Below are 24,725 nucleotides of genomic sequence, written 5' to 3' on the forward strand. Positions count from 1 at the left end.
AGCCTTCACTGTGGCTCGGTCGCCGGGGTGCGAGGCGCTCCCGGGCCAGGGACTTGGGGGCTGCGGGCGCGGGTCCCACTGAGCTCCCCGAGGGGGCCAGCAGAGACTCCCAGCCCGCGCGGGGCTCCGCAGCCGGGCTCCGCCGGGACGAGGCGCGAGGGCGCGGCGGGGCGGAGCGGGCGGCGGGGGAGGTGATCTCACTCCCCCCTCCCCCGCTTTCCCTGGTCTCCCCTCCCCCTCCCCTGCGCGCACGCCCGCCCCGCCCCGCCCCGCCCCCGCCCCGCCGCCGCCGCCGCAGCCGCAGCAGCAGCATCGGCATCGCAGACGCACTCGGGCGGCGGGTCCGAGGCCGGCGTTCGCGGAGGCTGGGCGGGCAGCCCGAGCGGCGGCCGTAGCTCAGGTAAGGCGGGCAGGACTGCCCTCGCGACCGAACCGCGGCTGCGACGCCCCGGGCCCCCCATCCCAGCCTTGCCCAGGCGGCAAGAGCGGGCAGAGCTGCTCCGCCCGGCGGGTGGTCACGGGCGGGGCGGCAGGAGCCCCACCCAGGCCGGGCCCCCAGCTCTGGGCCCTGCGGACCCTAGCAGGGCTGGGGAAGGAGGCCAGGGCTGGAGTCCGACAGGTGAGGGGTACCTGGGCGGCTCCCAAAATACCCACCCGGGGAGGGTCACTCCGGGGGCAGTCAGGCAGGGTCTGTGCAGGCAGGTGGGGGCTGAAGGTGGCAGGTCCTGAAGGGTGTGGGCGTGTGTGAAAAAGGGAGCCCGATGGGGCCTGATGACCCCCCATCGGCTGCCGTGGGGTGTGGCCCTGGGCGTGTCTGCCCATCTTCTCCAGTCGAGGGGCCTGTTCCACTGAAAATCCGGCCACCAGCGTGGTGGGGGGGAGGTTGGGCTAGGCTGTCCCCGCAATGGGAGGGGAGGGAACAGGGCTGGGCGCTGCCTGGCCCTCTGGCCCCAAGATGGGGGTGGGGGCTTTGTTCTCCTCCCTCTTCTTTCTAAACCCCCGCCTGGACTCCCTGGTGCTCCCCTCCAAGACCGCAACAGGACGGGGATCTCCTCCCCAGGGGCGCAGGGTGCGTCTGGAGCCTGTTTCTGCAGGCTCTTGTGGCCAGGAAAAGGTGCAGCCAGTGAGGTCAACCTGGGCACTCACTGGTGTAGACCTTGCAGAATGTGGGTCCCTCAGGTAGAGGGGTGGGAAGGAGGGCCTCATTGACCCAGGACGAGGGATGCTGGAAAGCAAGATGCTGGAGCTGAGGCCCTGCCCGGACCACTGCAGGTCTTTTGCCCATTGCCAAGGCGTCCCCCCTCTGTTCAGTTATGGGAGGGTCTGCAGTTCCTAGTCCTCCCCTTCCTAGGGCAGATTTTTGGGAGTCTTGGTTGGCAGGGGTTGCGAAGAGCACCTAGTACAGCCTGCTGCCCCCTACAGGATATCTGGAGCCCTGCCCATCCCTGCCTGTGTCCAGGAGGCAGGCCTAGGGCCATCTGCCCACCCCAAGAAGTGAGGGCCTGGCACTCTCCTCCAAGTAGGTGTCCTGCTTCCCGTTAACTCCTCCCAGAGGGCAGGGGCTTCTGGGCAGCCTAGTGCCATCTCTGCTGACTCATGTAGCCCTGATAGTGAATAATGCAGTCAGCCTTTCTTCCCACGAAGTGCTACCGAGAGACCGTCTTTCTTGTCCCCTGCGGGGTGGCTGGGGCAGGGGCCTGCCTGGGGCCTCTCGCCTCTGACCAGCTTCTTGCTGCAGGCAATGGACTCGGCTGGGCCGGCCTCTCACCTGGCACAACGCCCATGCAGCGCCAGCACGTGCACCCATGGGCTCCTGAGTCTTCGGGGCTCTTGGCTGTCTGTGACCACATGGCGAGCTCAGGTCAGGGCTGGGACTGGGACTCCCCGGCTCCTGGCCATTTCTCTCTGCTGCATCCTAGCCTCTCTCTCTCCATACTTATTTATGTCTGTGTGTGTGCACGATCCCAAAGGTAGTACATCTTACTGTGGTATACTTGAAATACACAGAAAAGAACAAAAGAAATGAAGGCTCGCCGATGATCTGATCGCTAAGAGAGAGATGCGCTCAGCACACCCCAGCCTGTCTCCTTCATTTGCTACAAGGTGCTCCCAAGAAGTTCCTCCCCTAGTGCCCAGCCCCCTGCAGAGCACTGAGTGGGCACACAGCTCCCCTAGGCGGCGGTGACCCCTCCCTGCACAGTAATGAGGTCCTCCCTGCCCATTCGCTGGGCAGCTGCTCACTGCCAAGTGCCCACTTGGGCCAACTCACAACTGTCCATGGAAAAGCCAGTAACGCACCAGACAACACCATCTTCATCCTCAGAGGGCACGTACTGGTTTTCTTTTCCCCTTTGTGACTGACTCTCTGAAGGGGAAAGGGAGGCGGGGAGTGAAGGGCCTTGTCTGACGCCTTCTCCAGTGGGCGAGGGCTCTCCGGCTGCACCCCACCAGCCTCTTTCTGCCAAGGCCGGCAGCGGAGGCTGGCAGAGGCACCCCCTGTGCTGTACTTGCCACTCCCAGCCCAGTGACTCTGGAACCTCAGTCCCTTCCCTGTCTTTGAGTGTCAGCCCTCTTGGCTATCACACAAGGGCACGGACTCGTTCAACTCCAAGGTCCTTTTCACGGTAAACATTCCCTGGTGCCACTTTAAACGGCTGCAGCTGGAGAGAACGCCTCTGGGGCACTCCTCTGGGCAGTAAGTGCCATGTGGCCTTGCAGAGCGGCCCAGCCTCCAGGAGAGTGCACACGAAGGTGTGATGGAAGCTTTTCCTGGATCTCCTTCTTGGGCTAAAGGTTGAAACAGCTGTGGGGTGAGGAGGAGGGGTGCTCTGGGGGAGAATGGAGTAGAGGATCGGCCTCTCAGCCAACTACTCTGCTCCACCAGGCACTCTCTGTGGATGTGAGTCCCAGGGGCCCTGCCCCACCCTGTAGGGGACAATAGGGGAGTCAGGAGGTCTGAATCCCCTCTCTAGGGTCCCATGCTGGCTGCTGGCTTTGCCCTGCCCCCTCCTCCCCTGACTGGAAACTGTTGGGTTTAGGTCCCTAGATGGGGCCCTGTACCCATCCTGGCAATTCCCTCCTGTTTCCCTGCCCCCCTGCTCTCTCCTTGTCAGCTGCCCACCATTCCACGCATGTCCCCGACCATCACCTTTCCCCTCCTTGCTCAGTTAGAGTTTCACTGTGGGGGCGCACCACTCCCCTCCTCTCTTGCTCTGCCCCTGCCTGCCCCACCCCTCCCTGTTGGTGCCCTGGGCTCCATCTCTCCGCTTCCCCTTTTGTCTGGCTTCTCTCCCCTCCTGCCTTACTTACCACCTCTCCTGTCCTGCTCCCACCTGAACTTTGCCCCTCTGAACTCTGAGCCTCAGAACGGGTGTGGCAGCCACCCAGTACATGTCCAGTGGGCTCCATGGCTTTGGGTTGGGCCCACACCTCCTGTGGGGGCCTTGTGTGACCTGGAGGGTGGGCAGGGGGTGCCTGGTGGCCTCCAGCCAGAGGACTCGGGGGTAAGGGGTTAGCAAGGCCAGCCTGCTTTCTCCCCAGATATCAACAGGATCTTTGTGGTTTCCTAAAGGTTGGAGAGAGGGAGGAGCCTGGAGAGTGGCGAGTTCCTCTGCAGGGGGAGAGCCTGGACTGCTGGTCTTTCCAGAAGCTTTTCTTTGTCCAGTGCCCCCCACCCTATGCCTCAGGAACTTGCCTGGGTTCTCCATGTTCTCCCCAGGTCACGAAGCTGTGGAGGGGACACCCAGCCACTGTCCTGACACTCATGCCAGTCCCTGGCCCTAAACCCAGCAAGGACAGCCTCGGATTGGGTGGAGTAGGAGGGCGACAGCGGCCTGAGCTTTGTGCAGTTGGCCAAGGGGGTCTTCTGAACTGTCCTTCTTGATGTCAGTCTGATAGTGGAGCTTAAAGGGAGGGGATGAGTCCCCAGGAGCCCCCTCCTCTCAGCTCTCCGGTTTCAAACAGTCAGAGCCAGGCAAATTGGGAGAGGGCAGCTGAGCTGGAGGTTTATCTGGGGGCGGCTTGGGGCGTGTGGGTGTGTGTGTATCTTGCAGTATTTGCATGTGTGGGGATCACATATCTGGTTGCATGTGTGTGAGAGAGAGCATGTGCACACTGATCCTCCTGTGCCCACATGGGTCCCCTCAGATGCCCCGACTGGGCCTATGCTAGGAAGGGGCGAAACTGATGGTGGTGGCCTCAGAGGCTGGCATGCCTTGCTGCATGATCTGGAGCTTCCAGTTGGGGGGTGCCCTCTGGCCCCTCCCCTGGCTGCCTGTGTTCATGCCTTAGGAATGCCTGGGATGACAGAGGCTCCATTGTCCGCCCCCAGGCTTCCTGTGCCCCCTCTGCCCTTTAACCATTTAGGAGTGGGGAACCCTGAGGGGGCTGGAGGGGCCTGGCAATGTCTGAGCTGTTTCTAGGCACCCCAACCCCGCACTTGGGACAGGCATCCCGGGACGGGTGGGTCTGAACAGCAAGCTCCGAGGTGTGGGGCCGGCGCCTCTTGCTGCTGCCTTAGACCCCCTCTTGCCTCTCCCCTTTGCTTAGTGCCTTCCTCCGCTCTGCCTGCCTGCTCTGCAGCTTTCTCTGCCCTCGGGTCCTGGAGGCAGGCCCTGCCAGCCCGTAGGAACAGCCCGTCGCCTCTCTGGTCTGGTCCCCGGAGCCCCCTCTAGTGCCAGGTTCTTTTCTCAGGTCGGGGGTTTCTGGTCTTGTTCTGAGTCCACTTTTCAGAGCTGGAGGGAGGACTTAGAGAGGGTAGAGGGGAGGCACAGATTCTAGGCCGTGGGCATCAGTTTTTCCAACTGTACATGGGAAACTTGGCTGTACTACTGACATTCTGGGGGGTCTGGGAGGCCAGAGTCTCGACCTCTACTCCACTGGGCCTCAGTTTCCCCTTCTCCACAGGGAGTCAGCACTATCTGTAAGACTTGACTGGAGAGAGGTGCCTTCCAGGTAGCCTAAGCCCCTTTGTGAGGGCGCTGTGGGGCCTTTGGCTTCAAGAAAAGGGGTCAGAGCAACCCCAGATTGTGGATAATGGGAGAGGGCAAAAAAACCCAGGCTGTCCCTGAGCTGGACAGGGAAAGGAATTTGCCTTCTCTTGGACAGAATCCTTGGATGTTGGGGGGCAGGGGGCTCGTGTAAAACCCAAGGCCAAGGGATGGGATGGTCCCTTCTCTGCTGAGGCGTGATGGGGTCATGCCCCACTTCCGTGTGGCCGCCTCCCAAGAGTTCCCTCCCTGCCCTCCACATTTGCCTGCCATCTGGCTAGCAAATAAGCCATTCCCCAGGGGGCAGAATGGCTTGGAGGCCGTCCTTGTCCAGGTCCCTGGCCCCCGGGGAATGGGAGCAGGCACCAAATTTCTTAGAAGTGAGCTGACTCCCAGAGGGAGCCTCTGCCTATCCAGAACCCCATTGCTGGTGAGCGTAAGTGCCAGCTCCGAGACCTTGGACGTGATGCTCTGGTTCTCTGAACTTCACTTTCCTCATCTGTAAAATAGGGATAATGATAGCACATCCTTCCCCAGGGCAATTTTAAGGATTAAATGAGTGATGTGTGTAAAAGTGCTGAAAAGAGTCCCTGGCATGTGGTACGTGCTATCCGTGAATTTAGTCAATAAAATGGGGCGACTGATGATAACACGGGGGTGGAGGAAAACTGTCCCCGCCCACGATGGTGAGTTTCCCCCTTCTTCCGCATTGGAGACTGTCTGTTCTTGCTCTCCCACAAAGGGTTAACCTCCATCCAGCCCCTTCCTCATCCTTTAAGAATGGTCCTTTACAGGTGAGCTGTCAGTTGCCTTGGAGACCTGAGCCTTATAGCAGCTGATGGTGTGCTCTGGGTGGGTGGGGGCTTAGGGAGGGGCAAGGCGCAGAACACGGAGGATGAAACAGCAGTCCTGTAAGACTTCCCTGCCCTCACGTACCTGTGGGGGCTCCCCCCCCCCCGCAGCCTCCTTTATGTATTATCTAAATAACCCATTACTCTGCGGCTAGCTTTCCTCTAGGCTTCCCCTATCTCTGCCAGAGGAGGGAGTTGGGCTCCGTCTCCATGGAAACCCGCCAGCCACAGCCTGGGGGGAGAGTGAGAAGGAGCCTTAAAGGAACACAGTGCGTGGGGTGTAGGTGACACCCACACCCTCATATACACACCCACAGGCTCCAAGCCCCCCCCCCCCGCCCAGCCCTGCTGAGGAGACAACCTAGGCTTGGGTGCCACCATGTATGCCTCCCAGACCTACAAGTATGCAGACCTGGTGCCCAAACTCTGACCATCTCGCATGAGTTGAGCCCCCAGCCCTGCCCCCACTCGGGCTTGCTAGGCCACAGGGCACTGCCATTCTCAACACGCACTGGGCTGGAGGGACCTCTTGTTACTTCTCTCTTGGGCAGGTGCATTTCCATCAGATGGGAGGGGCAGAGAGGACTCAAGGCAGGACATGGGAGCTGGTGGGCACCTTTGCATTGGGCACATGTGGGGCAGGGCACCTTTATAGGTTCCAGAGTGTGTGTGTGTGTGTGTGTGTGTGTATTCAGGGAGGAAAGCAAGCCACCCTAGGTTTCAGCGTGGCCTCCCAAGTCCCCCTCAGTCAGCGGACAGAGGCCAAAAGAGAGGAGTTACCAGGGGAACAGTGGGGCCAGGGTGTGGCCAGGGGTGGGGCTCCTCTGTGGTCCCACTGAGCCCCTCCCTGCGGGCTCCAGTGGGGCTGACCTTGCCGACCTCATCCACCTCAGCACCTGCTACGCCCTTTCCCTCTGCCAGCCGGGGAGTAGTGTGTGAGGCCCCAGGGAAGGGTGGGTTCCCATCTGGACCCACTCAGGAACAGACTGCCTTTGTTGTGCCCTTCCCTAGCACAGCGGCGGGTGGATGCAGTGGATGCACGTGTGGGTGAGCACAGACACTCGCTGTTGTGCCTGTGGACGCCTGGGCATCTCCCCCCATCAAGGCGGTTGCTCACGCCACCTTAGCAGCGATCTTGGAAGGATCCCCTGTGGTCCCTGAGGGGCAGCCAGCAGTGGCTCATTCATCTTATTTTACAACCGCACCCGTGCTCCAATGCCACAAGTGGCCAGGGACCAGCCGCTCTGTCTCTGTCATTGTCGTCTTTGTACTTGTGGGCTTTGTTTCTCTCTCTGCTGCTGGCTCACAGATTCTCTGCTGTCCGTTTGTCTCTCTGCCCTGCCTGCCCAGCAGTCGAGCCTGACCTCCAAGCCCAAGAAGGCCCCCTCCTCTGACTCAGGTCCATCTCCCCTCCTCCTTCCCTGCCTAGTGCCTGGAGCATCCCCCAGGGACCAGGACACGGAGGAGGCACCATTAGACCTGTGCGCACTCAACACACACACACAAGGACGCCCCTCACTCTTCCACTCACCCACTTCTCATCAGTGCTGTCTGCAGCTGTCTCCCACCCTTTGGACTTCTTTTCCCTCTCCTCTTTCCCTGATACCTCGGGCTCTGTTTCTGGATTTCTCCATCTTGGTTACGTGGTGGTCCAGCATCCGTCTTTGTCTTCCATTCCCTCCCCCAGCCCCACTTCTCAGCCTCTCCTGCTCCCTCCTGCTTCTTTCTCCCCCTGTCTGTCACCCTTCAGTCTTCCCCAGCCTGCCCCCCTTCGCAGACATGGCCTTGGCTCCATCTGTACACCAGCTTGTGGAATACTCCCCCCTCCCTTGCCCCTGGAGGTGCTGATGGGGGAGTGGGGGGCCTGCTGAGCTGACAACCTGAGCTGCTTGCTCTGTAATTGCCAGAGGAATGGTGAGAGATCAGAGACCCAGCAGTAGTGGGAGGAGAGCAGGCAGAGTCCCCTCCCAGCTGTCAGGGGGCCTCCAACCTTCTGGCTCCTGCTTGTCTCTGAGCTCCTAAGAAGGTGGCGAGCTGGTTGGCAAATACCAGGAGACCAAAAGAGGTTGCATGTGAGACGGGGGCGTTGGGATGGGGTAGGGAGTGGGGACCAGAGAGTCGGAGGTATCTTTCCCTGACATATACACCTGGAGTATACATGCCAGACCCCATTCTGGGAGCCTAGAATTGGAGGACAAATTGAGGAGCTGACATCACAGGGATCGTCACTCCAGCAAAGAGAGCACTTGGGCATCCTCCAGTACAGGGAAAGTCCTTCTTCAGGAAGGTCCTTCTTCGAGCTTCTTTTCTCTCTTATCCCTCCCCTCCCCCTCCTAAGACCAGAGCTCTCAGAGCTCCCAAGGCTGTTGTTTGATCGCCTGCCCTCTGATCTGAGTCTCCTACTGCTTCCTACGGGCCTTGAAGTTGAGGCCAAGGCTGCCTGGGGCCCACCCTGCTTGCACTGGCTTTGTGAGGGAAGGTGGGGGTGGAACAGGTCCACTGTTGCTCCTCCCTTCTGGGCCCCAGCTCAGCTCTTGCACGTAGAGAATTGGCTGTGTGTTTGCCACTTCCTGTACTCCAAGTCATTCTCTTGGCCTTCAGCCCATCCACGTGGATCCACCCCGGTGCTTCTCCACCTCCCCCTGCAGCGTTGGGTACAGGACTCTGAGAGCTCCAAGCTGACTGCTATTTGCCACAAGCTACTTTCCCTGCCCAGTCCCCAGGCAGACTGCTACATTCACCGCTCTTCTCGGGTTACCTTACATAAAACCAATTTGTGGCTCCCAGTTGCCTCCTGACAGTATAGATGCCTTAGCACCGCTTCCCAGGCCTCCCCACTCACCCCTTCAGCATTCTGGTTGAGGTTCAGTTTACCCCCACACACCTCAATAACTTCCTGGCTGGCACAGAAAGGATGCCCAGTGTGGATTTGGTGAGGGCATCCAGACCCAGGCTCCAGCATCCTGCTCTTGCTCCTCCTGCACTTCCACCACTTGCCTTTTCCACATTTTTTCCTGTTTGGAGTCTGTTTCCTCTTCTAGTCATTGGTAGAGAAGCCCCCCCCCCATTCCCTGGGCCCCCAGTCTTCTGGGCTCCTTGCATGCAGGTGGAAATGTAGGTGTGGCTGGTGATACTTGGGCTTCGGGTGGACACAACTAGTAGTTGAGTCCTGAAGACTCAGAGAAAGACCCAGAAGCTGGGCTTGCCAGGTCCTGGAGAGGTGTCAGAAACACTGTCGCAGGGCTTTCTCTGCCCCTGGCCTGGAGCATTGGGAATTAGGGAGGCCACAGTCACCCCTTGCTCCCAGGGGGCCTGAGAGACAGCAGAGAGGTGTTTTCCTCCTTCCCTCGCTCCCTGCTGCCATTTCCTGAGGGAGGCTTCCTTCCCCCATCCTTCTCCCTTTTCCTCAACTTACTCTGTGAAATGCAGTCTTCTTGGGCCCCTTTCCTTCCTTCCCTGCCTCCACTTCCCAAGCCCCCCACCTCCTGGTAGCTTTTCAGGCCTGAACAGCATCCAGAGATCATTTGGCTCTGAAACCCATAGCAATGAGACTACAAGACTTCTTCTCTACATATGTGTGCACCCATGCTTATGTGTGCACACAGAAATAGCAGACATGAGGATTCACCCGCAGAGATACAGACACACAAGAAGACACACACGCTCCTGAGTGCAGCCCCTTTCCAGAGATGACATACAAATGTGCTCCTGCGCGCACACACACACACACACACACACACACAGAGCCACATAAATACTGATGTGCACATTTGTCTACATGCAGATCCACATCCGCACTCATGCCCACAGGCACCTGCTTGCCGGCATATCGAGTCACACATGGGGACAACATGCACAGGGCGGCCTGTGGCATGCCCAGGGGAGCTGACTGGGGCAACAAGTTGGTGCAGGAGAGGCAGCTGGTGGGGAAGGCAGAGAGAGTAAGCAGGGAATGAAAAGCAACCTGGAGGCCCAGCCAGTGCTTAATCTCTTCCAGGTTTCTCCCTCCAAGGTAGGGGGAAGAATGGGGGAGTCGGCCAGCCTAGGGCGGGGCTGGGGGCGGGGCCAGTAGCCCGGGCTCGCCCAGATGTTAGTCACTAACCACCGTCCGTTCTCTCTCTCCTCCCCCACCCATCCCTCTTCCTCTCTCCCAGTGCCCCAACCCCCGGCTCCCGCCCCAAGCTGCCCACCAGCCCCCTTCCCTCCGGGCCGGCCGGAGCCTGAGCTGAGTCCGGCTTGCTGTGCCGAGCCGCCGGCACCGCCGGGAAGATGGCCGTGGCGCTGCGGTACTTGTGGCCTCTCCTCCTGTGCAGCCCCTGCCTGCTCATCCAGATCCCCAAGGAATGTGAGTAGCTGGAGGGAGCCTCGGCGCCTCCCTTCACCACCGCGCTGGGCTCTTTATCTTCTGCCTTCTCCCGGTTCCGGACCCTCACCCCTTCATTCTTGGGCACGGAGTGTGCAGGAGGTACCCAGGAAGTTGGGTACCTCTGGAGAGAACAGGATAGAAGGCGCAGGGTGTGTCAGCACCACGGACAGGGGACAGGGGCGGGCTGGGGAGGTTTCAGCACCACGGAGAGCGGGCTGGCGCTGGACCCGCCTCCTCGGGCCTCCTCTGTGCTCATCCCCGGTCTGCCCCCCACCCCACTCCCTCAGGGGTGTGGCGGGCGAGAGAATAGGGCTGTCCCCAGGGCTCAACTAACTTGTGCAAAGGTCTGGATTCAAGTCTTGCTCCCACTTCTGACGTGGGTAATCTCATCTTGAGCCCTTGAAGCCCTGTGAACTGAGACAGGAAGAGACACCTTGAAAAGGCCCAGCAGCCTTCTGGATCTTTACGATTTAATGTGTAGCTATTTGGGAGGTGGGGCTGCTGGAGCATTATGGGGGGGTTGTGAGTGGGGGGTCATTGGTAGGGTTGGGGGTATTGGGGAGTGGAGCTAGAAGGGGACTGAACATGAGTATGTATGTATGCTTGTGAGTTGGACAGACTATATTTGTGTGTGTGAATGTGTGTGGTTATAACTGACTAAGTGGGTATTCCTGAGTGAGTGTGATTGGAATTTCCTATATGGGTAAGTCTGTGAATCAGCAGAACTGTTATTACCTATTGGCCAGGTTTGTGAAGGTCTGTAGGTTATCAGACTGTTAACATTTGATTATCTTGGGGGGGGTATGTGAGGGGGTATTACTGTGACAGTGTTTTCTCCTCAGTGTGAGCAGGAGATGTAAACACACTGCTGTAAGTGGCCCTTGCGCTTCTGTGAGGGGCATTTCACAGGGTAGAATTTGTGTATCTTGAGCGTACTCCTTCTGTAGCTCCAGTCCCTTCCCCCATTACCTTGCCACCTTTGTCTCTGAGCCTGGACCTGGAGGAGGCCAGTGTCCCTGAGAGAAGAGGTAGGGGCTGAGAGTGGGGAAGACTGTCCATGCCAGGGATGGGACAGGAGCCAAAGGAGGCACCTGGCATTGGGGGGCAGTGAGGGTTTGAAGGAGGTGGAGAGGGACTGACAAGACAAAGGTTGCAGACTCCCCCAGCAACAGATGCACGTGGACACACCGTGGTAGACAGACAAGCCACCTGTATCAAGCCAGGCACAAAGACACGGAAGCGGCAGAGGCCCTGAGAGGATACACAGGAGGCCCACAGACATGCACACACACACACACACACACACACACACAAAAGTGAGGGATTTAGGTACAAAGGCACAGTCATCCACACAGACACAGGCGGGTGTACAGTACAAAACTGTACACTGAATGCAAGCACACACGCACACACACAGCCTTAGAGGTACTCTGGCAAGACACACCCCTATACAAATACACTGGTGGACACTCATGAACCTACTGCAGTACACCCTGGGGCATCCACACACGTGTGCCCGGACTCACGCTTTTGCACATGTATGTACTTGTCCCCCTTCCCTCTCCATCTCCTCGCAGTTGCTTGTCAGGTCTGACCCTGGGTATCGGCCCGCCCTGCTATCACACAGGCTGGGCCATCTGGCCGGGCGTGTCTGTCTGGAGAGGCAGGGAGACTTGGAGAAAGGCAAGAGCAAGGAAAGAAAAGTAGGCCAAAGACCATGGCATTTCCAAGGCTGCCCTGGCCATGGGTGGCACTTGGTATTGACGCCGATACAATGTGGCCTCCAGCTCGAGCTTACTTGCTCCCCAGACAGTCCCGGCCCCTTTGTCTCTTTTTCTCTTTCTCTCCCCATTTGGTTTTCCCCATCCTGTAGTCCCTGTCGTTGTCTCTTGCTCTTAGGCTTCCTGCACTGGCCCCTCCCCAGCTCAGGGCTGTCTCTGCAGTGTCCCCAGGGAACCCTTCCTCTCTCTTGAGGACCCTTACGTTGAGGTCTTCCTCAGAGACAAAGCTTTCAGAAGCAGCCAACTACTCTCCTCCCCATCCTGCCTCTCCTCCCTCTCCCCGCTCCACAGCCACCCTGGCCAGTGCCGGGCTGAGTCCTGCCGCCGGCCAGTGACTGTGGCCTCAGCCCCAGGGAGCTCAGTAGCAGGCTGAGAGGAAGGAAGGGGAGAAAACGAGGGGGCTGCTGTATCCGTGGCCCTGCAGGCGATGGAAAGTCAGATGCAGCAGGGCCTTTGGGAGGGTTTCGCAGGGATGGGGCAGCTGGGCTCTGAAGGCTGGGCCTGGGTAATTGAAAACACTGAGCTGTGCTAATTGGATTAGGAGGGAAGTGGGCTGGAGCAGGGGAGGGGGCCCTCCCAGGCTTCTGAGGCATCCTGAGTGGGGTGGGGGTCAGTTCTGCAGACCCAGCCAGGCCCTGCCAGGGACATACAAGGTCTGTCCAAAGGGCACGCCTTGTTAAAGGCACAGATTTCTCTCCCCTGCCCTCTGGCGCTGTGGCCTGAATCTCCTCCTGGGCATTGCACCCCCCCCACCCCAAACCGGTGATCCAGGCTCTGTCCTGTCCTGGGTCTTGACCTGCCACAGCTCCAGCCCTGCATGTGCCCCGAAGTTACACGGCCATAGAGTCCTCTCCCGCCCTCCCCTTCCCCAGGGGGTCTGCGCATGCTTATTTCTTCCCATGCCATCGAGCACCCTGCTGGGGCTGCCTGTCAGAATTTCTCTCCACTTTCTCCCTCGCTGCCTGGATTTCTCAGATGAAGGACACCACGGTAAGGTGGGGGAGGGTGGGAGTGTTTTCCAGAAGGCCAGCATGTCCCCTTCTCCCTCGCCTTTCCTGTGTGCCACGTGCCCTGTATTGGTTGCTGTCTTTTCTGGCTCTTGGGTCCTTGTCCCACGGTCTCAGCCCAGAAGCTCACCTCAGCCTCTCCCTCTCACCTGTGTGGGGACAGTCTTTGTTCTGTCTCTGCCCTGACCTGGCTTTTCTCACTCACTTTTGCCGTTTCTTTCTGGTGCTCTGTCTTCTCTGTTCCCCCCCACCCCCGCCTCTCCCGTGAGGGGTTTGTCCTTGCTTTCTGTGTCCTTGGCTTTTGTTGGTTCTCTTCTTTTTTCTTCCATACTCTTTGCTTCTCTCTTTGGCTTCATCTCTCTGTTTGAGGCGTCTTCATAACTTTTGTTGCTGTCTTCCCTCTGTTCTGTCTCTGTCTACATTTGTTCCGTGTCCCTTTCTCCCTCTTTTCATGTCCCACACACCTGTGGCCAAGCTACTCGGTCTCTCTAGCTTGGTCCTCCTCCTCCCCCACCCCCATGGCCCTGGGGCCTCTAGGGGCTCCACATCGTCCTTCCCTCTTGATGAGATGGGGGTTGGGGCCATGACGCCAGTCAGACGTCATCCTCACCATTCCTCTCCCGTCCTATCCCCAGTGATGGAACCACCTGTCATCACAGAAGAGTCTCCACAGCGCCTGGTTGTCTTCCCTACGGATGACATAAGCCTCAAGTGTGAAGCCAGTGGCAAACCTGAAGTGCAGTGAGTGACTGTCACTCTCTAAGCTCTGTTTCTGACTGCTGACCTCAGCCTCTCACCCTCCTGCCCCCCCAGGCCTCCCGACTTCTGAGCCCGGTCGCCTCACATCCGCCTCATCGCCCTTGAGGGCCCACTGGCTGCTAGTGCCTTTGCCTGTGTGCTGTTCCAGCCCCTGACCCAGGTTCCAGAGTCTTGATCCTCTGAGCCCTTGTCTGCCCACAGGTTCCGTTGGACTCGGGATGGTGTCCACTTCAAACCCAAAGAGGAGCTGGGTGTGACCGTGCATCAGGCTCCGCACTCTGGTTCCTTCACCATCACCGGCAACAACAGCAACTTTGCTCAGAGGTTCCAGGGCACCTATCGCTGCTTTGCCAGCAATAAGCTGGGTACCGCCATGTCCCATGAAATCCAGCTCATGGCCGAAGGTGCGAGGTGCTGCAGGGACTAGCAGGGCCGGGGGCACAGGACAGGGTCCCTGACCAGGTCTCAGGGACCTTGTGGGAGCTCATAGGCTCAGGCTTGTTGGCTCACGGGGTGGGTGGAGGGTTGATTCTCTGTGTGTGTTGTTGCTCCCTCTAGCTCGCGCTGTCTCCGCTTAGGCTTTCGTCCCCTTTCATTTCTGTAATCCCGTTTCCTTCACCACTCTCAGGTCATCTCTCTCCACCTCCCCCACCTCTCTGTCTCCTTCCCTCTGCTTCTCTTCTTCCCTCCCTCCTGCTTCTTCTCCCCACCTCTGACCTGGCCTCTCTGGCTCTGCCTTTATCTGTGTCGCCTTTTCCCTGGGGTTTTCCCTCTGCATTCCATCCTCCCTGAGCTTTCTGCCTCCCAAGCACGCTTCTCTCCTCTTTGCCCCTTCGGTTACCTTGGGAACCGTTGCCATGGTTTCTATGTCAGGATGATGGAAGGGTCTGTGACTCCCGCATCCTTCCACAGCTCCCTTCCCCCACTGCTGTACCTCAGCCTCCCCCCACCCATCCTCATCTTGTCCTGGGGGTGGGAGCTGAGAATTGTGGAGGGTTAACCCTTCACAGCCATCTGGCCTGTCCGTCGTCTCCTCAGCATGGAGTTCCGGTCTCAGCCCTGAGCCTAGGAAGGAACCAAAGTGTCTGCCTCCCTTTATGTGACCTTCCTTACAGCCTGGCCCTCATGCCCTCAGCCATCCCTCCTCCTTTCCCTTGCCTTGCCCAGCCTTGATGAGGATAGATGGGACCCACCCTGCTGGCCTCTCTGTCCCTTCTAGGTGCCCCCAAGTGGCCAAAGGAGACAGTCAAACCTGTCGAGGTAGAAGAAGGGGAGTCAGTGATTCTGCCTTGCCACCCTCCACCCAGTGCGGAGCCGTTGCGCATCTACTGGATGAACAGCAGTGGGTGTCCACGAGGGGCTGCTGCATGGGGTGGGGGTGCCAGTGGGAATGCCTTCCTGGAGGGTGGGTCCTGACCTGTGCCTCCTTGTCCCCCAACTCCTGCAGAGATCTTGCACATCAAACAGGATGAGCGGGTGACAATGGGCCAGAATGGCAACCTCTACTTTGCCAACGTGCTCACCTCGGACAACCACTCAGACTACATCTGCCATGCCCACTTCCCTGGCACTCGGACCATCATTCAAAAGGAACCTATTGACCTCCGGGTCAAGGCCAGTGAGTCCCAAAGGCTCTAACGCACCCCCACTCCTCTCACCCTCAGGCCTGGCCAATCCCCTAGATCGGAGGACTTCGGTCTTCCTCGAGGACAGCTAGACTCCCACCTGAACCCTGCCCAGACCCTTTCCTAGGTGGCAGGTACAGAGACCGGGCCCTTCCTTTAGCAGAGGAGAAAACCGAACCCCCCGGGGCTCACCGAGGGATCCAGAATCACCCATTGCCTTGCTTCTCACAGCCAACAGCATGATCGACAGGAGGCCGCGCCTGCTCTTCCCCGCCAACGCCAGCAGCCACCTGGTGGCCTTGCAGGAGCAGACTTTAGTCCTGGAGTGCATCGCCGAGGGCTTGTGAGTCTAGGTGCCCTGGGTGGGAGTGGGCGGGGCCTCTGCCGAGGAGCGGGGCTCAGCAGCCCTGTCCTCTCTCCCCTCTCCTCTCCTACTTGGCGTCCCTGCACCATGGCTCCGGGCAGCCCCACGCCCACCATCAAGTGGCTTCGCCCAAGTGGCCCCATGCCACCCAACCGAGTCACTTACCAGAACCACAACAAGACCCTACAACTGCGGGATGTGCGCGAGGAGGATGATGGCGAGTACCGCTGCGTGGCTGAGAACTCTCTGGGCAGTGACCGGCACGCCTACTACGTCACTGTGGAGGGTACGCTGCCCCTGCCCCATTGCAAGGCGATGCAGATGGACCTCCGGGCACGACAGTCTGCGATGCCTACTGTCACGGTGGGGGGTACGTGAGGGGCAAAAGCTGGCTGCAGGCTGAGGGTTCAGGGTGGCTCTCCTCTTTCTCACAGCTGCCCCGTACTGGCTGCACAAGCCCCAGAGCCGCTTGTACGGGCCCGGGGAGACTGCCCGCCTGGACTGTCAAGTGCAGGGCAGGCCCCAACCAGAGGTTACTTGGAGAATCAATGGGATCCCTGTGGAGGGTGAGAGGGCCTCGGGCTGGGGCAGGGAGTGTGGGGGGCCCTGGGAACGGGGGGGAGGAAGCGGAGGGTGAGAAGGGACCTCAGCACAGCTCACTGCTCTGCCCTGGCCCTCGGGCCCACCTGCCGCATGCACAGAGCTAGCCAAGGACCAGAAGTACCGGATCCAGCATGGAGCCCTGATCCTGAGCAACGTGCAGCCCAGCGACACAATGGTGACCCAGTGTGAGGCCCGCAACCGGCATGGGCTCCTGCTGGCCAATGCCTACATCTATGTCGTCCGTGAGTGCTAGCCAGCTGGGCCTGCCCGCCCTCTCCTCTGTGCCTCATAAGCCCTAGTCCCTGCGGCCCACCAGGCAAGGCCACCAGGCCAACTCAGCCAGCAGCTGCTTTGTCCACCTCAGCTGCCGATCTCTCTGGGGCACAGAGGCTTCCCCTGGCCAGGACGTGCCTGAGGCCAGCCTGGTGGCTCCTCTCCTGGAGCCTCAGGGAAGATGGGGCTGGGCCTGGAAGGCTTTCCAGAAGGGGTAGACTGTCAATGGGCCTTGAATTATTGGTACAACGTGGGTGGCTGGGATGGGAGGCACAGCCAAGGCAGAGGGGGCAGTGTGTCTGAAGGGAAAGAGAGGTTTAGGCGGTTGGGGGCTGGAGCTGGACACAAGGACACAAAATGGGCAGGGCTCCCCTGCTGATCCCTGAATCTGCCCCCAACCCCCTGCCCTGCTCTGTCTCCTGTGACTCCTGCTTCCAGAGCTGCCGGCCAAGATCCTGACCCCAGACAACGAGACCTACTTGGCAGTTGAGGGCAGCACTGCCTACCTTCTATGCAAGGCCTTTGGAGCCCCCGTGCCCAGCGTCCAGTGGTGAGTTCCCCCAGTCCGGCAGGCATGGTGGAAGGCATCTTCTGGCCCAGGGAGCCGGGGAGGGCAGAGGAGCATGCCGGTGGGGCCTGAGCCAGGCTTGCTTGCCCTGCTTGTCTAGGCTGGACAAGGAAGGAAAGACCGTGCTACAGGACGAACGCTTCTTCCCCTACACCAACGGGACCCTGGGCATCCGAGACCTCCAGGCCAACGACACTGGACACTATTTCTGCCAGGCTGCCAATGACCAGAACAATGTAACCATTGTGGCAAACCTGCAGGTCAAAGGTCAGGCAACCCCCCCCCCATGTGGTCAGCAGCACTTCCAGGAGGGACGGTCAGGGTCTCTGAAAGACAGCAGAGTGACCCTCCCTTCCGTTCATTGCCCTCAGATGCCACTCAGATTATACAGGAGCCCCAGAACGCAATCGAGAAGAAAGGCTCAAGAGTGACATTCACGTGCCAGGCCTCCTTTGACCCCTCCTTGCAGCACAGCATCACCTGGCGCAGGGATGGTCGAAACCTCCAGGAGCTCGGGGACAGTGACAAGTGCGGGCCCAGCCCCAACATGGGCTCAGTGGAATGGGGCAGAGTGGGAAAAGCAGAATGTCCAGACCTCCTGGCCTCATCCATGGGGGGAGCGCCCCTGCTTTGAGGGAGAAGGTTCTGGCAGGAGAGGGAGGAGAGGGGAGCAGGGTGCAGCTGGCAGAAAGTGGTGGATCTGCTGGAAGCAGAAGGACAAGCATCCCTCCCCCCCACCATTTCCTGCCAGGTACTTCATAGAGGACGAGCGTCTGGTCATCCACAGCCTGGACTACAGTGACCAGGGCAATTATAGCTGTGTGGCCAGCACCAAGCTGGATGTGGTGGAAAGGAGGGCAAAGCTCCTTGTGGTGGGTGAGTTCTAGGGTGGTATCAGGCTCGTGGCCTGGGAGCATGGGGGGCACAGGCCTTAGGGCACAGGAACCCAGGCTCACATTCCAGGGCCCTTTTGAGCTGGGGGGCAGGGCGTCTGGCTCACAAGTGGTCCAGAGAACCCACCCTCCATGGCCCTCAGGGAGCCCTGGGCCAGTGCCTCGCCTGGAGCTGTCTGATCATCACCCGCCAAAGCAGAACCAGGTGCAGCTGTCTTGGAGCCCCGCTGACGACCACAATTCTCCCATTGAGAGTAAGAGGCCTGAGCATGTGGAGCCACCCACCTCCGCCACTGCTTCCCCTGCTAGCCCTCCCTCTTCCCAGGGGCCCTGACTCCATGACTGCCACCTCACTGGGCCTCACAGTTCCTCGTGCAAATCCCAGAATACCCCTTGCCTTGGGCACTCCTTTCCTCAGGGAAAGCCACACTTGGATCCCTGTTACCCCTCCACCATGACACACACTGATTACGCCATTGTCACTTCTTGGCAGAGTATGACATTGAATTTGAAGACCAGGAGATGGAGCCTAACAAATGGTACAGTCTGGGAAAGGTGCCCGGAAACCAGACCTCCACCACCCTCAAGCTGTCACCCTATGTCCGCTATACCTTTAGAGTCACTGCCATCAACAAATATGGCCCTGGGGAGCCCAGCCCGGCCTCTGAGCCTGTGGTCACACCTGAAGCAGGTGAGCCACCCGGGAGGGGGCCTCAGATGCCAGGGTCCCAAGGCTCTGCAAAGAGGGGCTGCAGAGGTTATTGTTCCCAAGCTCCTCTGCTTTCAGGTTTCCAGAGGGAGCTGGGGGGCAGGGTTCTTTCAGGGCTTTTGGCTCCTGGCTTCCAGGGCCAGTGTGGGCCATTCCTTCCTTGGTCATCAGCCTTCACTGCCTCAGCGGGAGCCTGCAGTGTTGATGTGTTAACAACACATTACTTTCCAGCCCCAGAGAAGAACCCCGTGGACGTGAAGGGGGAAGGGAATGAGACTAACAACATGGTCATCACTTGGAAGGTGAGGGCGCCTGGGCTGAGCTCGCCCCTGGATGTCAGACCAGGACCCAGGTGTTTGTTACTCCCCCGTCTGTGCTAAGGCCCCGAAGATGACTGGGGATGTGAAGCTGGGTCACGGAGGAGGCGGGTCACAGGAAAGGGGTACTCTTGCCGACCAGCTCCTCTTCTGTTTGCCCCCTCCAGCCACTCCGGTGGATGGACTGGAATGCCCCTCAGGTTCAGTACCGCGTGCAGTGGCGCCTCCAGGGGACACGGGGGGCCTGGCAGGAACAGATTGTGAGCGACCCCTTCTTGGTGGTGTCCAACACGTCCACGTTTGTGCCCTACGAGATCAAGGTCCAGGCCATCAACAGCCACGGCAAGGGCCCCGAGCCACAGGTCACCATTGGCTACTCTGGGGAAGACTGTGAGTAGCGGAGGTGGAGCCCGCATGCGCCTGCGCAGCCCACTCTCCTCCCACTGCGCACCTAGCCCCTACCCCTCAATAGCACATTTCTTAGGAGTAAGGATATGACCTTACATTACCACAGTGCCATTGCAAAAGTCCAGAAACAACATCTCTCGTTGGCAGCTGATACTCCATTTGTATCAATCAGTGCTATGTTTTCCCCCAGTCTAAGATCCTGCATTGGGTCTAGTTGTCCGGCTGCTTTCCTTTCCTTGAATCTGGAACATTCCCAGATGTTCATTTTGATCACCCAGTCAAGATCTTTTCTGGTTACTTGTCCTCGGAGTTACTCTTTTGTGCCTTGTAACTATTAGGTTGGTGCAGAAGTAATTGCAGTTTTTGCAATTATTTTTAACCTTTTAAACCACAATTACTTTTGCACCAATGTAACAATAAACAATCTGCAGGAAGAGACTGTGAAACGAAGCAAATTTCCTGTCCCTCAAATTGCCCATCCCATAGAGCGTCTAAATCCATGTTTCCCCCCGAGGGAGGGTTCTGGGCTGGCCTCAGGAGCCACGGGCCCTCGTCCATGCCACCGACTCTCTCCAGATCCCCAGGCGTGGCCTGCGCTGGAAGACATTAAGATCCTCAACTCAAGCGCCGTGCTGGTCAAGTGGTTGCCTGTGGACCCAGCTCAGGTCAAGGGTCACCTCCGCGGATACAATGTAAGGGTCCAAGGTGTGGGAGCTGGGGGTATCCCCTGGTGAGGTGTGAGGCCACCAGGGGGGACAGGATTGGCCGCAGACCTCTGCCACTTGCCAGCTGCTCTCCCGAAAGTCTTTGGGTTTGGAAGACAGGGTCCCTGTTGAGGACAGGGGCTAGCATGTGCCCAGGGGTCACTGCTGGGCCCCTGCTGCCCCTATGGGGTCTCCTGTCCACTTTCAGGTGACGTACCGGTGGGAGGGCAGTCAGAGGAAACAGAGCAGGAGGCATGTCCACAAAGACCACATGTTGGTGCCTGCCAATACCACCAGCATCATCCTGGGAAACCTGCGGCCCTACAGCTTCTACCATCTGGAGGTACAGGCCTTTAACAGCCGGGGTCTGGGGCCCGCCAGTGAGAATAGGACCTTCAGCACCCCAGAGGGAGGTGAGACTTGCACCCCGAGGCCCAATCCCAGCCCCTCCTCCCTGCCCAGGTCGAGCCTGGGCGAGGACCTGCTGCTCGTCTCTGTACCCCGCAGTGCCCAGCCAACCTGAGGAATTGCACCTGGAGTGCCAGTCAGACACCAGCCTGCTGCTGCATTGGCAGCCTCCACTGAGCCACAATGGCGTGCTCACCGGCTACGTGCTCTCCTACCACCCACGTATGTGTGTTGTGGCTCCACAGCCCCAGTCCAGCCTGGCCGGGACATGGAGGGGAGCTGGGGGGGCGGGCAGAGCTGGCTGCCAAAGCTGACTCCCCATCTGTCCTTGCAGTGGATGATGGGAGCATGGAGCAGTTGTCCTTCAACCTTTCGGACCCTGAGCTGCGGATGCACAACCTGACGAACCTCAGCCCCCACCTGCGGTACCGCTTCCAGCTGCAGGCCACCACGAAGCAGGGCCCTGGGGAGGCCATTGTGCAGGAAGGAGGCACCATGGCCTTATCTGGTAAGCCGGAAGGGCTGAGCGGGCCCCGCCAGGCAGCTGGGCCCAGCAGGGTGGGCCTTGGTCTGCCTCGACGTCCCACACTCTCCTCTCACTCCCCAGGGATCCTGGATTTCAGCAACATCTCGGCCATGGCTGGTGAGAATTACAGTGTGGTCTCCTGGGTCCCCAAGGAGGGTCAGTGCAACTTCAGGTTCCAGATCCAGTTCAAACCCCGGGGCGGTGAGCACAAATGGGGCCTGTAGGGGAGAAGGGGCTCTGGGCTCAGAAGGGCTGGGGTTGGGGTGGAGGCAGCGTGCTGCCTGGCACTCCCGCTTACACCTGCTGCTCTCACTCCTGCAGAAGAGAAGATGGGTCCTCATCTCCTACCACGGTGTGTCAGCTACAACCAGACATCCTACACACAGTGGGACCTGCAGCCCGATACTAACTATGATATCAGCCTGGTCAAGGAGGCGGTGCTCCTGTATCACATGATTGTTAAGACCAATGGCACCGGTGAGGCCCCAGGGAGCTGCATGCACTTCCCAGTTAGCTGCCCTCCGTCCCTCACGTGGCCACCACCGCCCCAGGCCCCAGGCCCCGTGCCGTGGCTCCTCTCTCCTCCTCCAAGAATCTGGGTGCCCCTTGGCCTATGACAGAGAAGTCCGGGCTCCTGAAATGGCCCATGTTACTATCCTTCTGTTGTAACTGTTTCCAATGTGGTCATTTACTCAGAAGATCCTCCTCCCTGCTCCCCAGAGAGTCCCGCACGAGTGTCAGTTATGGGCACGCTTCTGCCCCAGGTCATCACACCCCCACGCCCGGGCCCTCTGGCGTCTATGTGTAAGGGCATCTATGCCCCAGTTCCTGGGGGCAGAGGGGTTGTGAGCGATGAAGCCAGAGGCTCCACGTGAGGCCTGCACACGAGGCCGTAAACCTGGAGGCATGGCCTTGGGCTGGGGGCTCTCTCACCCCAGCCTGGGATCTCCCCCTCAGGCCGAGTGAGACTCCCTTCTCCTGGCTTTGCCGCCGAGGGCTGGTTCATCGGCTTCGTCAGTGCCATCATTCTCTTACTCCTCCTCTTGCTCATCCTCTGCTTTATCAAGCGCAGCAAGGGTGGCAAGTACTCAGGTAACCCTGACCCCGGGCCACCCTTCTTGGTCCCTGAGCCTCCAGCAGGACAGCATGAGCATGTTGGGGGCAGGCAGGGGCCCAGAGCCAATGGCAGCCAGGCCCACGTGGGGTGAGTGGTACACCCTTGAAAGCTTCCTGGCTTTGGAGAGCTGCCAAGGCAGTGCTGGGATTGCTCCGAGCACTGAGTGAGAGCCTCATCCACGTCCCTCGCCTGGGGATGGGGCCCAGAATCCAGGCACAGGCTGGGGTGGGAGAAGAAGCCTGGCCCTGTCTGTGTGTCTCCAGTGAAGGACAAGGAGGATACCCAGGTGGACTCCGAGGCCCGGCCGATGAAGGACGAGACCTTCGGCGAGTACAGGTGAGCAGGGCGGTCATTGCCAGCTGAGCACCCAGCACTCCCCTCACTTTCATATCTGACCCTGTCTCTCTCTCTTCTCTGTGCTGCTGGGTGACATCAGGTCCCTGGAGAGGTAAGGCAGGAGTGGTGGGAAGACACTTACTATCAGACCCCAGCACCATGGGCCCCCACTTGCCGGGCTCAGCGTTGCCCCAGCCTTCTGGCCTGGCAGCTCCCTGTTTCAGGGTCAAGCCACCACCCTCAATTCCTCCTGTGCACACTGTCACCTTCCCAGATCCCTTCTCTGGGCTCTATAAGGGCTGACAGCCAGATAGCTGCCCCTGTCTGTCTTGCCAGGCCCCATGAGCCCCCCAGGCCGAGCGCCCACTTGCTCCACTGACATCTACCAGGATCCTGGGTATGCCCAAGCCTTGCCCCTCCGGTGGTGTGCATGCCACCTGCCCTCCCGGATATGTGTGGAGGATGAAAACCTCTTCCCCAATGCATTCAAAGCAAATGGAAGGAAGGCAGACTCTAGGCCACCGTGACCTCGCCATGCCCCCCAGCCAGGCCCCTCCCTCAGGCCAGCACCTGCCAGCCCTTGCTGGATTCCACTGGGCAGCCTCCCACTCCCTCCCGCCCTCTGCCCCTGCAGTGACAACGAGGAAAAGGCCTTCGGCAGCAGCCAGCCATCTCTCAATGGAGACATCAAGCCCCTGGGCAGTGATGATAGCCTGGCTGACTATGGGGGCAGCGTGGATGTCCAGTTCAATGAGGACGGCTCTTTCATTGGCCAGTACAGTGGCAAGAAAGAGAAGGAGGCAGCAGGAGGCAACGACAGCTCAGGAGCTGCCTCCCCCATCAACCCTGCAGGGACCCTGGAGTAGTGGGGTCCAGTCAGGCAAGACAGGCAGGGTACAGCCCAGGGCCGGGCCTCAGGGGAGTCAGAGGCCAAGACCCCTGAGCCCGATGCCTGTTCTGGGTCCCTGACCTTGGGACTGAGGCCCGTCCCTGTCTCCACCAGGCCGCACCCCACCCTCTGGCCCTGAGCCTGTGGGAAGGCTTGAGTCCGGAGCAGAGAAGAGAATCTCACTGCCTAATCCCCTTCTGACTACCCGGTCCCCACTTCTTTGCCAAAACCCACCTGCACCCCTTCTTGGGCACACACTGCTTTGCTCCAGTTTGGGGGCCGGCCAATCACACATCAGGAGCCTTCAGGTGCTGCCTCGCCAGCTTCTGGGCAGAAGGGGAGTGGGGGGGGAGTGGGGATGGCCCCAGAGGGGTCTCTCAGATGCTGCCTGATGGAGTCTCCTCAGAACCAGAGTTGGCACCTTCACGCCCAGCCACGCCTTGGCCAGCCTGGCTGGGACTGGGGATAGAACTCCATGTCCTCACCACCTGCTCCCTTTGCCATCTCTGCTCCAACCAGGATGGGAGCTGGGCAAGCTGGCCACAGGTGCAGAGGAAGCCATGTGGAGAGCCCAGAGTCCCCACACGCTGGTGTCAGTCAGCACCCATCCTCCCATTGCCCACCCTAGCCTGGGGCTGGCTTCGAGGAGCTCCATACACACGCTGCCTTCGTTACCCACCAGACATCATCCAAGTGGCCTCCATCACTGCCGGGGTGCGGGGCAGGCATGCCTCCTCCCCACTGCCCCGGGCCTCTCCCAGCCCCCACCGGCACCCCAGGATCTCTTAGCCCTCCACTCCCAGTCTGAACAGTTTCCTTCCTCAGCCTTCCCCTCCGCCCACCTTGGGAATGTAAATACACCGTGACTTTGAAAGTACCTACCCTTGCCCTTTTCCCATATGCCACTAGTGTGTAGGCAGATGTCTGAGTCTCTAGGTGGTTTCTAGGTTTTATAGCAATTAGCTTTGATGATCCCATCCCAGGAAAAATAAAAACAGACAAAAAAAAAAAAAGGAAAGATGGGTTCTCCCGGCTCTGCTGTGCTCCTGCCGGCAGCCCCCACCCCCTCTGTCTGCCTTTGCTTGGTCTGTTAACGAGCCCTTTACAAGAAACAAAAGTATATATATATATGTATATAAATATCAGAATTATACCAGGCAAATAAAACCTGGAAACGAAGAGGAACTGTTGTCATTTTACCAAGCACGACTTCCCTGGCCATGTCCCTCTGCT

The 24,725-nt window shown here is 59.3% G+C and overlaps 1 protein-coding gene across 6 annotated transcripts; it reads left to right on the forward strand.

The window, feature by feature from the left end:
* Positions 1-268: 268 nt before the first annotated feature.
* L1CAM (L1 cell adhesion molecule) lies at positions 269-24,505 on the forward strand. Of its 6 annotated transcripts, XM_033113755.1 has the most exons (32): positions 312-400; positions 1,423-1,519; positions 1,739-1,861; positions 2,008-2,103; positions 9,994-10,184; positions 12,962-12,976; positions 13,629-13,734; positions 13,954-14,156; positions 14,972-15,094; positions 15,200-15,370; positions 15,609-15,720; positions 15,843-16,027; positions 16,176-16,307; positions 16,443-16,586; positions 17,056-17,167; positions 17,286-17,452; positions 17,557-17,713; positions 17,937-18,061; positions 18,222-18,332; positions 18,572-18,769; positions 19,019-19,089; positions 19,272-19,494; positions 20,089-20,204; positions 20,425-20,629; positions 20,724-20,846; positions 20,959-21,132; positions 21,232-21,351; positions 21,472-21,627; positions 22,108-22,242; positions 22,531-22,603; positions 22,704-22,715; positions 23,238-24,505. In XM_033113755.1, the coding sequence occupies exons 5-32, from the start codon at positions 10,109-10,111 to the stop codon at positions 23,467-23,469; spliced, it is 3,777 nt and encodes a 1,258-aa protein (XP_032969646.1). In that variant the 5' UTR covers positions 312-400; positions 1,423-1,519; positions 1,739-1,861; positions 2,008-2,103; positions 9,994-10,108; the 3' UTR covers positions 23,470-24,505. The 6 variants fall into 6 exon arrangements, with proteins under 6 accessions (XP_032969626.1, XP_032969656.1, XP_032969662.1 ...); XM_033113744.1 differs by lacking the exon at positions 1,423-1,519 and having other exon boundaries at positions 270-400; XM_033113735.1 differs by lacking the exons at positions 1,423-1,519; positions 1,739-1,861; positions 2,008-2,103 and having other exon boundaries at positions 269-400.
* Positions 24,506-24,725: the final 220 nt, after the last annotated feature.

Source organism: Rhinolophus ferrumequinum, chromosome X, assembly GCF_004115265.2.
Source record: "Rhinolophus ferrumequinum isolate MPI-CBG mRhiFer1 chromosome X, mRhiFer1_v1.p, whole genome shotgun sequence".
Classification (NCBI taxonomy): Eukaryota; Metazoa; Chordata; class Mammalia; order Chiroptera; family Rhinolophidae; genus Rhinolophus; species Rhinolophus ferrumequinum.

What these genes read in the sequence shown, in the direction of transcription:
- L1CAM (XM_033113735.1), top strand. Translation starts at nt 10,109, where the DNA reads ATGGCCGTGGCGCTGCGGTACTTGTGGCCTCTCCTCCTGTGCAGCCCC. An exon ending in TGGCTACTCTGGGGAAGACT is followed by an intron (nt 19,495 to 20,088) that starts GTGAGTAGCGGA and finishes GACTCTCTCCAG; the next exon opens with ATCCCCAGGCGTGGCCTGCG. An exon ending in TGTTAAGACCAATGGCACCG is followed by an intron (nt 21,628 to 22,107) that starts GTGAGGCCCCAG and finishes TCTCCCCCTCAG; the next exon opens with GCCGAGTGAGACTCCCTTCT.